We start from the raw sequence: 12,767 nt of genomic DNA on the forward strand, positions 1-12,767 counted from the left end.
ATCGGTGTAAATTCACTGGCAAATAGTCTCGTCCCGTCTCATTTTACGTAACAATATATATATATGTATATATATATATATATATATATATATATATAAATATATAATATATATATATAAATATATATATATATATATATATATATATATATATCAGCAATAATGCATAAATACATACCTCTGTTTTTCTAAGGCGAGAAAAGAAGGGGGGAGGAAGTCGTAGCAGCTGTTAGTGGAAGGGGCATGCATGCCCTCCAATTTCCACAGCCCCTTTCTGTACGACAGTCTGCACTCAATCGATTACACCTTTGCTAATGCATAATGAACGTCATTTGTTGTTTACCTCTCCCCGTCTCTTCGACTTTAACATTTAAGTACACAATGTGATTGACAACCGTGCTGTTGGTGAACGAGGTGACTACGGAAACTACTTTCTAAGGAAAATGCAAATAAGCCCGAAAATACGTGACACGTTAGTTGAAAATTTTACAAGTGACTCTGGCAAAAAAGCCTAAATATGTTTAAGACCACTCTGAAAAAGGTTGTACTGGCAACTGTGCACCGGACGGGAAGTCCTTATTCTTCCAGTTCTCATTTAAACAAAGGGAGTGCTCGAACATAAAGGGATGTCTATGAAGCTAGAATATCACTTACTTAATATGAAGAAAATGTCTTATTTGTACAAAGATAAACTACTTAGAGATATCGGTGTAGCCCCGAACCAAGACTTTTATGAGTGTGATGTAAACCTAATGAAAATGTGGGTGTGTTCCTTACAGTGCAGCTTAACCAATTGATAACTCAGACACCATAAAACCGGGTGAATGTCTGGCAATATTGAGTTGTTTGGCGGAATCAGGTCACCGTTTGCACTGCCGCATATCTCATTATTCTGGTTTTAAATCAGTACCCCGACACATTACATTAGAAAGCTGAATTGTTAACTAAGTCATGAGCATGGCTCCATCTGACCTAGTTCACAAGTGCAACGCCTTTATCAGTCGGGGCTATCGTCTTACGAGCCACTGCGCGTCTCTATAGAATATATGTGAAAACAAATGGTCACTGGTCTTCTCTAAGTCACTCAAGCCGAAACAGTTCACTGCCTCTACGCTGACGAGCGCTTGGTCGCTTCAAGGTGTCTTGGTCATTCTTGTTATCTTTGTCAATCTCTTAAACGGGAGTTCCTTTGTACATCAGTCGTGGCAGGTGAAGACGAAAAAAGGTACTGGTACTATTTTTGTCTAGACATTTGTTTGCCTCGTTGTGGTGCTCTAAACCCTTGCGTTAGGTTGTTTTTGTTAGTTTGTTCACTACTTTACTGCACTTGATACAAAACAAATTAAATCAGCAAGTCCCCTAGAAGTGGTTCCTGCAATACTTGTCCAAAGTACACTTTGGAAAACGTCTTCTCTGTCAGTATTCTTTATCACTTGGCTATTTCATGAACATATGGCCTGAAAGTACTTTTTTACGCAACGCACACAATTCATTTCTTTCAGGCTGACAGATGAACTCTGTACACTATATTGATCGCAACAAAAACATTTAATCAACAATGCTCCTATCGGACGTTGGCATGACTTGATTAAGGAGCTACAGTGTCTCAATCGTTTCGCGGTGTTGACGTGGTTAGTGAACTTTCTCCTACGCCTTAATCAGATCTTTCCAACTGACGCAAGCTCAAACATCAGACAGTTCGTTCGGGCGTCAGTAGGAGATACGCGGACGTCCATTTGTGGAGCTAACACCAATGAATAAAGGTAGAAACACATTGTATTGCATAATTTGTCTTCCATCTGTTTTGTGATTTTTAAAAGTATAACATGTGGTGGCTATCTAGCGTCCTTCTTATAGTCACCATACTGCATACTGTCCCCGAAATCATATAAAATGTAATATGTCGCCTAATGAAATGTAGGTGTCATTAACGCAGGTCGTAAGCTATGGAAAGCCTTAGTCACCGTTTTAGTAGGCATGTAAAGGTGTTCTTTGAAGGATAGGTAACGAGTGACAGCAGAGGCTTTCGACGTCTCTCTGAAATCTGCCACGTGTACCGCATACATCCTGACTGCGTATAAGCTTGCGACTTTCGAAACAGGTCAACTGATTCCTGTAAGGACGCTTCTCTTGTTAACCTAATGGCACAGCGAATAGAAAGCGTTGTATACGTTTGTTCCTAGCCAACCTTTATTCGAAGTGACATGAAGGAAACATACCCGCTAAACTTGTGAAGTAACAAGTTTCCGAAGTTTTCTGTGTTATTAAAACCTCACTGCCAATCAAAAGAAAAAATGCCTACTCGTCTCCAAGAAGTGAATCATACGAGTGGGAGAAGCACTGAGGATCGTTCCTGCCATCAATAAGCCGTAACGTTGTGCCCTTGCGCATGTAAAACAGTGACACCACGTTTGTACAATATATACAATGTGTTTTTGCCGTTGTGCCACCGCTTTTTGTGCCCTCATTTACCGAGTAGCAGCTTGTCACCGTTGCCGTTTGGCCACTGCTTGCGGAGCTCTCGCCTTCGAGGTAGCTTGCTGTCTGTGCAGATGTGAAGCAGCCGCATGTCGTGCTATTGTCTCTGGAGTAGCAGCTCGTTGTTGGCGTTGCCTCTTTGTCTTTCGAGGGTGACAGCACAATTATGATAGTTTTGATTGATTGCACAAAGAGGAGGCGGCTGAGGAGCTTGGCATCTCAGTCCCCACGTGGGAGCTGCCCACAACACAGTGATCTGTGTTTTGGAGGACCAAATAAAAGTTTATCCAATCCAATACAATCCAATGTGTGCTCTCGAACTTGCTTTGAACAAAATAATCTCACATAAGTCAAGCGGAGCATTTCGAAAACAAGAGACTTGTGTATTCCTTGATGTAAACATTAAACTCAACTCTGATGAAGTTACTATTGTTAGCACAAATAAGTGCCACTGTCTGGCTGAAACTGTTTAATGACGTATGCGACAGGGTTGTGACAGCATTCATGGCATGTCCAGCGAGTTGTATTTGTCAAACCATCTTGCTCTCCCACACAATCTTGGTTTACCGCGACCTAAGAGGGTGATAACTAGAGCAGCTGAACGTAGGGGGCTACACAGACAGACAGACAGACAGACAGACAGACAAACAGACAGACAGACAGACAGACATACAGACAGACAGACAGACAGACAGACAGACAGACAGACAGACAGATAGATAGATAGATAGATAGATGGATGGATAGATAGATAGATAGATAGATAGATAGATAGATGGATAGACAGACAGACAGACAGATAGATAGATAGATAGATAGATAGATAGATAGATAGATAGATAGATAGATAGATAGATAGATAGATAGATAGATAGATAGATAGAATACAAAAGTATTTGGAGAACGCGAGCGACTGCTTCGGATTTAAAAGTAACCTTTTCTCCAACAGTTTAGCAACATGGCCGTAGCTATGCAAAAAAGCAAATCTACTGCCTCCGGTTCGTGAACATGAGTTTCAAGATAAGCCTCGTTTTCACGTTTCTCGTAGTTTTCGCATATTAAACATCAATATTCGAGACGTCTTTCCTTACGACGAATACTCAGTTTTGATAGACTTTCTTTGTCTTGTTAAAATGTAGATGCCGACGAGACTATGATGGGGACAGTGACAGCTGCTATTGAAGAGAGAAAATGGATTTTAATTTATTCATTGATTACAAAACTGTGGTTATGCGGGTGTGTGACTTTATTATTAAACCATGGCTCCACCGGAGACATCGACACAGGACCCGATCATGTACGAACTCTGTGGGCTGCACAGGAATGCCACTACCTGTGCCACCTCGCGTGGTTGGGCAGGGCGACTGAGTGGTATGCTTGCAGTAAGTTGGTTCTTCTCATCTTCGGAGAGATGCTCGGACAGAGGCGTCTCCGTGAAGCCAGGTAGTACGGCGTTGCACCGAATGCCCGTGCCTGCAACGTCTAATGCCATGCACCTTGTGAGACCCAAGATTCCAGCCTTCGAGGCCACGTAACTGGCAATGCCCCGGACGCCGTACTTGGCGGCAAGGCTCGACACGTTGACCACGGCTCCTTCCTTGATTGCAGCAGCCAGCATTAGGCGGATGCCCGCACGGCTCATTAGGAATGTGCCCTGCAGAAAAATTTACTTTAATGCCTTTTTTATTTTAGTTAGTGGTCAGGTTGTCCTCAAAATGATTTTTACTGTGTATGAGTCTTAAGGGGTAGCTTGATAGCAATTTCAGGTTTGTAAGAAATACTCGATAGTTATTGTAACTTGGTAAAACTTATGGAGCTTGAGCCGTTATAGAAGCTGCTCTTTTTCCACGTAGTCGGCATTTCATTAACGTGCAAAATATAGGTGAAAACTAGAGATGATTTGGAATAAAGCATCAAATAAAATTTCGCCCTAGCCTTGTCTCCGGCGTATTCAAAGCCTACATTGCACTCAAGAAATGCACAGAAAGTCGAAAGGTGCGCTAGAAAAACATGATAGACCGTATTCATACATATGATAAGACATTAGCAAAGACAAAATGGTTTTTTAGGTTTTTTGTTTATTCCTAACTTAAGAGATTCTTTTAGTCACACGCATGCGCACCCTTGTGTTTTTTTTACTGGTCCGAACTTCTTCCTAAAGATTTATAGGGGTAAGTTGTGGTTGAATTCCTAATGAAAAAGTGAGTTCAGATTTGAGGCGGCAACAGTGAACGAGCTGGTCCATCATATTGTTAAGTTCTCATATTTCATGTGCCGGCGCAGATACGTATTCGAGTCTCTTCTTTTCCGCCGTTATGTGCACCTGAGTTGTTAGGCGGCTGTGGTGCCCTGGCTTCATTCTAGTGTTAATGTTTGCAAGCCTTGTCTTTTAAAAGGGATGCCTGCTAATTCGTGCCAAAGGCCGTGGTTATCGCATTTTGCGAATAGCACAGCCATACGTACCACGCAGATTCCGCCCATTGTAAAAGAAGCTTACGCCACTACAACACCTCTACAATCCTCGCTGGAAGTGAAGTGGCGTCAAAGCTCCCACGGGCAGCATTACGCAGTAAAGACTTCGATCATTTGTCCTTTGTATAACCAATCGGCATCTTGCCGCATTAGTGGCTGTTTTGACGGCGCAGTCTGCCTTTTACGTTTCCTGTGGTGCGTTCTGCCATTTTGCTAGCATTCTAGAGCACTGGTACGAGTGATATGATCGGAACGAAAACCTTTGAGATTAATAGTCTCGTCAGTACCAGTAGTAAAAGGCACATGTCAACTCGTACCCTAATACCTCACTTACTCCCCGGTCCACTCATAGAGTCACACGGGGTACTAGCCTTGCTCGTTAATTGGTTGTGCGACATTGACGTAACCGCCGGACGTCACGTTACGTTCCTAAAATAGGCGCAGTTAGAACAAAGAACTATGAGTACCGCTCTCCGATGCGGATTTTTATAAACCCTCTACCTTTCTTGTTATGGAACTAATTATACAAAGTACATGAGGCAGCATGTTCCCAACGAAGAAGTGTGCAGTGTTATGTCTATCAGATATTTTGTGCGAAGAGGTTGGTTTCCGCGCTCTGTAGGATTTACTTCATTCTCTACAAAGTACTTAGTTACATGGCCACGCCTGCCTTCAGGCAGCTTTTGCGAGCAACCTAATACCTTTGTACTGAACCAACACCAGTCACCACACATTGTTTGTTGCGTAAAGTGTCTACTGTTCAACGCTTCCTTTATATGAGTAAAGGTTCTGCCAAATTTCATCATCGTAATCAGCCGCAGCATCAACGGACTGCACAAAATGCATTGCAGGCATTGCCTGGCTACGCCGCCTTTCGGTAGAATGATAAATAGTGACAGACTTTGCACACACCAACTTCTCAAAACTGCGACAATTACTTGTGTAGTGGGCGCCGTCTTTTTGAAGTACTTGCCTCTTACAAGGGGCCCTGGAAAGGCCTCTCCTCCAGCATTCGCTAGGGCTATTTAATAAGTTGCACCCAGGGCTGGCTTTCTTTATTGCTTGTATTTTACCTGGAGATGAATCATCATCAATTCGCTCGAGATCCTTTTTGATTTCCGAAGAGCTTGAGGAAAGCATTCGGGGCAGCCAGAACAGGCAGGAAAGTGCATATGACCATAATTGCCTACTGCAAGTTATTTCTCTTCGAGAATCCAAGTTAGCGCTCGCCACCTAGCGGCCGCACTTGGAAATGGTGTTTACGAGGTCAACTTTGAAAGGCGATTTGTCACCATGTCGGGCGCGTTGAGAAGCGTCCTCATTGTTCCTTTATTTTCACCATTCCACACGCCCGAGCCCGCAAAAGAAGAAAGTGATGTCCCACGACATCGTATGCGACGGCAAACGGCACAAATCAGAAACCTATGCATTTGAAAGAAGGCGACAGACTTCAAAGCAGTTTGTTGTGTTCAATTCGCTCAAGACGTGTTAATTCTCCTCAGTGAGTAGGTCATTATGTAGTGTGTGTGCATTTTCATCGATATTTGGGATTCTCCAAACACACAGTATAGTTTTGTTGATAAGCAAGCGCTTTAGAAAATTTTCGCTTGAAGTGTGCGACCATATTTTTCACATATGCTTGTTTTCTGTGCAAATCGTAGTGCTACCAGTTGTCAAATTAACCTGCTTTAATGCTTCCCCCCCAAACAGTTTATTTTTATTTCAAATGTGTGTATATACACACATTCGAAAAGAGTGTATAAACACACGCACGATAAGCACGTGCGAGGGTCAGGAAAGGGTAACGTTGATTCTGTTAAGCGCTGCCATTTTTGTTTTTCAGTCAGTGTTACCAGGACACGGAACCTTTTCTGGAGTTGCGAAAAATATGCCGCCATTCAGCCTCTAATTATCACATGTAGCGTACATTGATTGTTTTTTTTTACCTTCATCTTCATCTAATCGGCGTAAATGTTTCAGGAAGCTATTGCCTGATGTGTTTTACAGGCTACTCGCAGGTTTGCACCATGTAAGTTTTATGCTGTACCTCACCTTCAAGTTTGTCTTCATTATGCGATCAAAGTCATCCTCACTAGCGTCGGTGATTGAAGTGAAGAGAGCCCCAGTGCCGGCGTTGTTGATAATTATGCTCACTGGTGTGCCATCACTGAACCCTTCAATGACCTGGAAGAGCTTCTCGACGGACGCCGACTCCCCCACATCGACTTCCACTGCACGATGGTCCTGGCAGCCTGCGATCAGTGATAACTTATTTACATATAGTAAAGAAAAACTGTTCGAAAATTTAATCGAGACAGAAAAGCTCGGCAGAAGAGCGGCTGAAAAATTGGCCCCGAAACTGCATGTTACACTGGGAATCTCGTCGAAAGACGATAGTCTTGCGCCTGGAGAGAGTGAACATAACGCTTGTTTGATGTTCAACGAAATAAAATTGGGAAATGCTATTCTGGCGGCAATGCGTTAGTGCATCGAGCGTGTAGCGGAGACGAACGACCGCATCTAGGCACGTTAGACGCGAGCGCCCTCTGGCAGTTCGAAAACGAAGGAATGCGAGCGGACCCACGGAGAAAGCTGCGCGCCTGTCTCGGAGGTGATGGGATGTTGAACGCAAAGCGACGGGTTGGTGCCACCCCCGTGTCGTTTTAGCAAAACATTGGAAGCAATTACCTTTTTGAGCATCACCTTGCACTGTCAGCGCAGCGTGATAAAGGCTACGTTCTTTAGAATTACTTGTGTGTACCTTCTTCAGTATAATGGCACACACACAAAACATCGAGGTGTTGTTATGGTGCCACAGATATGCGCAATAATTGCTTTTTAATTGACAATTGCAACAGTATGAACGCTGAATCTTCAGCAATGTTGGTGGGCGCTGCGGATATGGTTGGCCATTCGGCGCCGTTTGAGATATCGGTGAGGGTGAACAAACAGACAAGTGTACAGAAAGACAGACCAATTTTTTTTTTCTTGAAGGTCCCCAAAAAAAAACTATCGTCTTTAAAATATAAGTATCAGCGAAGCTCTGTATAAACACCTGTAACTTCGCACAACTTAAAAGAGCTACAGTAGAAACAAGCTGGTTTTGCATACTGGACGCTTGCGATGCTCGTTTCGAGCACCAGGAAAGACGCGCGACACACGCACACACCAACATTGTGCGCGTGCGTCCGTGCGGGTGTGTTTCTGTGTGTGTGCAATGGCGCGTGCGTACCCTGCATCCGTGTTGACCGTCTTGCGTCATGTTCGAAGAGCGCGCCGCAAGTGGCAACGAGTATATGAGAAGAGGTGACGGCAATATTTTACGTGAAGGGCTTTGACGCTGCAATCTTTTCAGATTTCTGGAAGTGTTTTCCGCGACATGTGTTAAATTTATGTCTATACTATTGGTATCTCAAGCATCTCCTCGGGTTCAGCATTGATTGATATGTGGGGTTTAACGTCCAAAACCACCATATTGTTATGCGAGACGCCGTTGTGGAGGGTTCCGGAGATTTTGACCCCCTGGGGTATTTAACACTCTCCCAAATCTCCGAGCGCACGGACCTACAGCATTATTCATCTCCATCGAAAATGCAGCTGCCGTAGCTGGGATTCGATCACGCGACTTGCGGGTTAGCAGCCGAGTAACTTAGCCACTAGACCACTGCGGCGGGGTCGGGTTCAGTATTTATAGCGGACTTTTTAATGAATGAACGCAACTTTCATATCTTCTGGAAGGGTGGACCTGTTGGAGGTGAGGACAATATGGGGTGTAATAGCCTTTTCACCATTTCCACTGATAGTGATGTGGTGAAGGGCGACAGCACCTTGGTCTCGTAAACCTTGAAGAAGTTCGGAGTCTATTTTGCGCATATGATAGCGCTCTGATATGCCACGTTGGACAATGTTTAGACGGTGGTGGGGAGAGAGGGGTAATACGCACATTCATCATCATCATCAATAGCCTGCCTACGCCCACAGCAGGACACAGGCCTCTCCCATCTTCCACCTGTCAACTCACTCCTGTGCTTGCCGCTGCCACTTTATACCCTAGAACTTCCTCATTTCATCCGCTCACCGAACTTTCTGTCTCCCCTTAACCCGCTTGTATTCTCCTGGAATTCAGTCTGTGATCATTAATGACCAGCGGCTATACTGTCTTCGCGTGACGTGCCCTGCCTATGAACGTTTTTTTTTGTGACCATTTGTCCTATATTGACGCTAGTGCGCAATTAAAATGTTAAGGTTTATTAGTTTCTCTTCATGCTGTTTGTATATGCTTAGCTTATATGCCAACTTTTGTACTGTTGTTCTTTGTTGTTCTATGGTTACTATGTTGTCAACCACTTGTTTTTGATAGTTTACACTTACCATGCTCCTCCTGCTTCAACCCTTACCTGGGCCTGCAGCATGTCACAAATAATATAGATTTTGACTATGATGTCTTTACCACCCGTTTGTTCCCGGCTACAGTCTGCTGTTTTCTTGTTTTTTAGAGCTACACCGAGCCCTTTCGTTCCCATTGCTTGCTGAGTCATCCTCAACTTATGTTGAACTCTCATTGTAAACCTCCAGGAGAATAGACACGCTATTAAGGACACACCTGGAGACACACCTGGAGGATATACTAAGGTGAGCCAACTGCTTTTGTTTGAGTGCCTGTAAAAGGGGTCTTTCCACGTCACTTCAACTCAAGAACACCGGAAGAAACGTTCTTAGCATCGTATTTTTCGGTGATTGGGTTCACAATGGTTCTAGCTTTTAGAAAAATAGAGAATGCTGCAACAGAAATGATTATCTGCAGGGGAGGATATTAGAAAAAATCTGGATATCTGACACCAATCAATTCAGGTGTTCTTGAAGCTTGCTTAGGTGCAGTTCTTTCTAAGGGACCGATCATTGATTGTGGGGAAAAATTTGTTCATGTGAAGCACTTCAAGTACTTACCCGCAGGTTGCGGGATTGAATCGCAGCTGCGGCGGCTGCATTTTCAATGGAGAGAAAATGATATATGCCCATGTGCTCAGATTTGAGTGCGCGTTAAAAAACCCCATGAGGTCGAAATTTCTGGAGCCCTTCACTGCGGCGTCTCTCATAAGTATATGAAGGTTTTGGTACGTCAAATACCACAAATCAATCAATCAAATAACCCATTCCCGTCCCCTCGTAAGCAAGGACCCGTGGCGACGCCACTCACTGGACGCCTGCTTGCGCAGGCTCCCCTGCGGTGTCATATAGCAATGAAAAGTTAATCATAAGTTACCAAAAATAATGGTGATCTGTGCAACCTGCAGCAGCAGTGAAGGAGCGCAAGGCGATAAAAAATTGCACACTAAAGAATGTTAAAGGATCGTCTAAATTATTATGCGAGTATGGTTGCCATCTGCATGAAGGACGTTATGAGGCGAGCAACAATGCAAAAAATCATACGTCCACTATCTGCACCCACCCTCAACTGAACAAAAATAGGCTTTATAGAAAATTTATATATTTCAAAATATTCTCTTAGTGATGCACTTGGTACAGTGTAAATTTTTTTTTTATTTTCCCTGGGCTCTGGGTTGTTAACGTGCTGCATAAGATATGAATTAGGGCGTCTTGTTGGGGAGCTGAAGCCTGTATTTTGTATATTAAATGTATGCAATATTTTAGAGGAGACAGGCATACGTAGCTAAGCATATATACTGAAAGCGTATAGGTTGCCTTTAAAAATGAGGATAATAATATTAGCTACATTTCCAGCCCACCCTGCATAGAACACTACAAAATTTGAGTATTTGGCCACTGCTTCTGCTGCACAACAATAATAGCAATTCGACTTGCTCGCATTGCTTTTCTTGAAAATCCGGCTCTGGCCACTTTTCTGGTGGGAATGCTACGTGACACTGATAAGGCACGCGCCGTTCGCGACCGCGAACTACCGGAACCGAGGAGATAACGCGAGGAAAGTACTCTAAGTAGATGACGATCATTGTTGTGTAACAGAAACACTCCGCAAATACTCAATTTTCTTTAGAGTAAAGTTTTACTTCTCAATTAACAGCTGCAACAAAAGATCCTTATGATGTACTGCGTTCCTTACTTGTATGCTATAAGTCCGGCAACAATCAATGACCGTTTTATAATATTTGTACGGATGCAAAACAGAAACTTCTGGCAATATTCAGATAAAATTTTAAACCCTGTAGACAAACCTGGCAGGGAGTTTGAGACCTTTTCGGCCGCTTCAAAGTTGATGTCCGCTACCACGACACGGGCTCCTCTTTCGGCCAGCACATGGCAGATGGCTTCGCCTATGCCACTGCCTCCACCGGTCACAACTGCGAGGCGTCCTGCGAACTCCATCTCGGCTGACATGTTGCCGTGGTCGTCTCTGTAAAAGCGTCTGCGATTCAGCTGCAGTGACTCTAAGGCGGGGGAGCCTCGTCTGGTGAGCTCCCGCTTTTTCTGTATATTTTTATCACCAGCAAGTCCCCGTATCGCAGCGATAAGATGTCCCTTTCGCTTTTAGAGTGTTCGTTTTGTTTGTGCTTGCGAATGAGCTCAGTCGTCTTAGTCCTACGGTCGCAAATTTTTGCTCCCTTCCCCACGCAGGGGCCATAGAATCTTTTCTGTCGAAACCATGGTTAGGCTCATTATTCGTTTCAGTCATCGACAACAAAAACGTGGAAGGTATGCAAGTTGCAAAAACCAGTTTGTTTTGTTCACCTCGGCTGCGAGAAAAGCGGTCAAGTTTCCGTGATCGGAATATGCGATGGGCTCTCGTTCATTACCAACCCGCTATCGCAGCCGTTGCTTGCAGCTTAAAGAAACGCCGAAGTCGGCGAATAACCGTAACAAAGCGATGACCGGACACGCTTTTCTTTGAAAAGAACCTTCACGCAAGCTCGGAAAATATTTTTCTTTGACCTCGTGTGTTACGTCAGCAGTTAATTAGAATACTGAATGCTAAATTTTAGCGACACCGCATTTTTCTTTCTTCTCGCGCTTTGTATCTCAAATTGAGCTCCGTCGCATTGCGTCTTCACTATGCTTGCAGTGACACCGCAAACTTTTATTGTCAAAATTATTTTTTACACCATGGCCTTAAGCTGTACAGCCGCCGTAGCCGGGATTATATTCCGAGACTTGCGGACCAGCAGCCGAGTACTTCAGCCACTAGACCACCGCAGCGGGGCAAGATAATGTTGTTACCTGCAGTTGATATTCTTATTCGAGAAGACTCGGCGATCGCAGCAATATTTAAGCATTAGAAATACGGACGGCGATGAGTGAGACGCCCGAACATTTACAGCTGATAGTAAACTAACATCCCATGTGTCTTCGGTAAGCAAGCTTGCAAGGCCACAACACGCTTCAAGAATTGCCTGAAAAGCAAGCTGCCATGATTCTCAAGCATCGGTAGAATCGTTTTCACGATATGCACGTAAGCAGCGTGAGCCTGTGTCGACAGTGTACGGCTCACTTTGATAGAGAGCTTGTCTTCATTACTTAATAATCTTGTCTTTCTTAGGTTAGAAGTATAGCGAGAAACCGCATTGTTGTTACAATGGCCGGATAAAAAAGAAAGCAGCGCTTAGAATAAGGGAGTGCTAAGCTAGTTGGTGCGTCTTTATTCTGAAAAACAAAAACAAAAACAAAGGCTCAAAAACAAAGCCAGGGTGTCCTGACTTTTTTTAGTAGGTGCTTGTAAGCTGCGCTACTTGTCTGATTGATTGATTTATTTGTGGGGTTTGACGTCCCAAAACCACTATTTGATTATGAGAGATGCCGTAGTGGGGGGCTCCGGAAATTTTGACCACCTGGGGTTCTTTAAC

General features: G+C 43.9%; 1 protein-coding gene across 1 annotated transcript; it reads right to left on the reverse strand.

The window, feature by feature from the left end:
* Positions 1-3,656: 3,656 nt before the first annotated feature.
* Positions 3,657-11,421, reverse strand: LOC119178228 ((3R)-3-hydroxyacyl-CoA dehydrogenase). Its single transcript, XM_037429421.2, has 3 exons — positions 11,145-11,421; positions 7,003-7,202; positions 3,657-4,132 (listed from the first exon to the last, which is right to left on the reverse strand). Exons 1-3 carry the CDS (start codon positions 11,305-11,307, stop codon positions 3,731-3,733), a joined length of 765 nt encoding a protein of 254 aa, XP_037285318.2. The 5' UTR covers positions 11,308-11,421; the 3' UTR covers positions 3,657-3,730.
* Positions 11,422-12,767: the final 1,346 nt, after the last annotated feature.

The sequence above is a fragment of the Rhipicephalus microplus genome, chromosome 1 (assembly GCF_043290135.1).
Source record: "Rhipicephalus microplus isolate Deutch F79 chromosome 1, USDA_Rmic, whole genome shotgun sequence".
Classification (NCBI taxonomy): Eukaryota; Metazoa; Arthropoda; class Arachnida; order Ixodida; family Ixodidae; genus Rhipicephalus; species Rhipicephalus microplus.

What these genes read in the sequence shown, in the direction of transcription:
- LOC119178228 (XM_037429421.2), bottom strand. Translation starts at nt 11,307, where the DNA reads ATGTCAGCCGAGATGGAGTTCGCAGGACGCCTCGCAGTTGTGACCGGT. An exon ending in GGTCTCAAACTCCCTGCCAG is followed by an intron (nt 7,203 to 11,144) that starts GTTTGTCTACAG and finishes CACTGATCGCAG; the next exon opens with GCTGCCAGGACCATCGTGCA. An exon ending in TAATGAAGACAAACTTGAAG is followed by an intron (nt 4,133 to 7,002) that starts GTGAGGTACAGC and finishes ATTTTTCTGCAG; the next exon opens with GGCACATTCCTAATGAGCCG.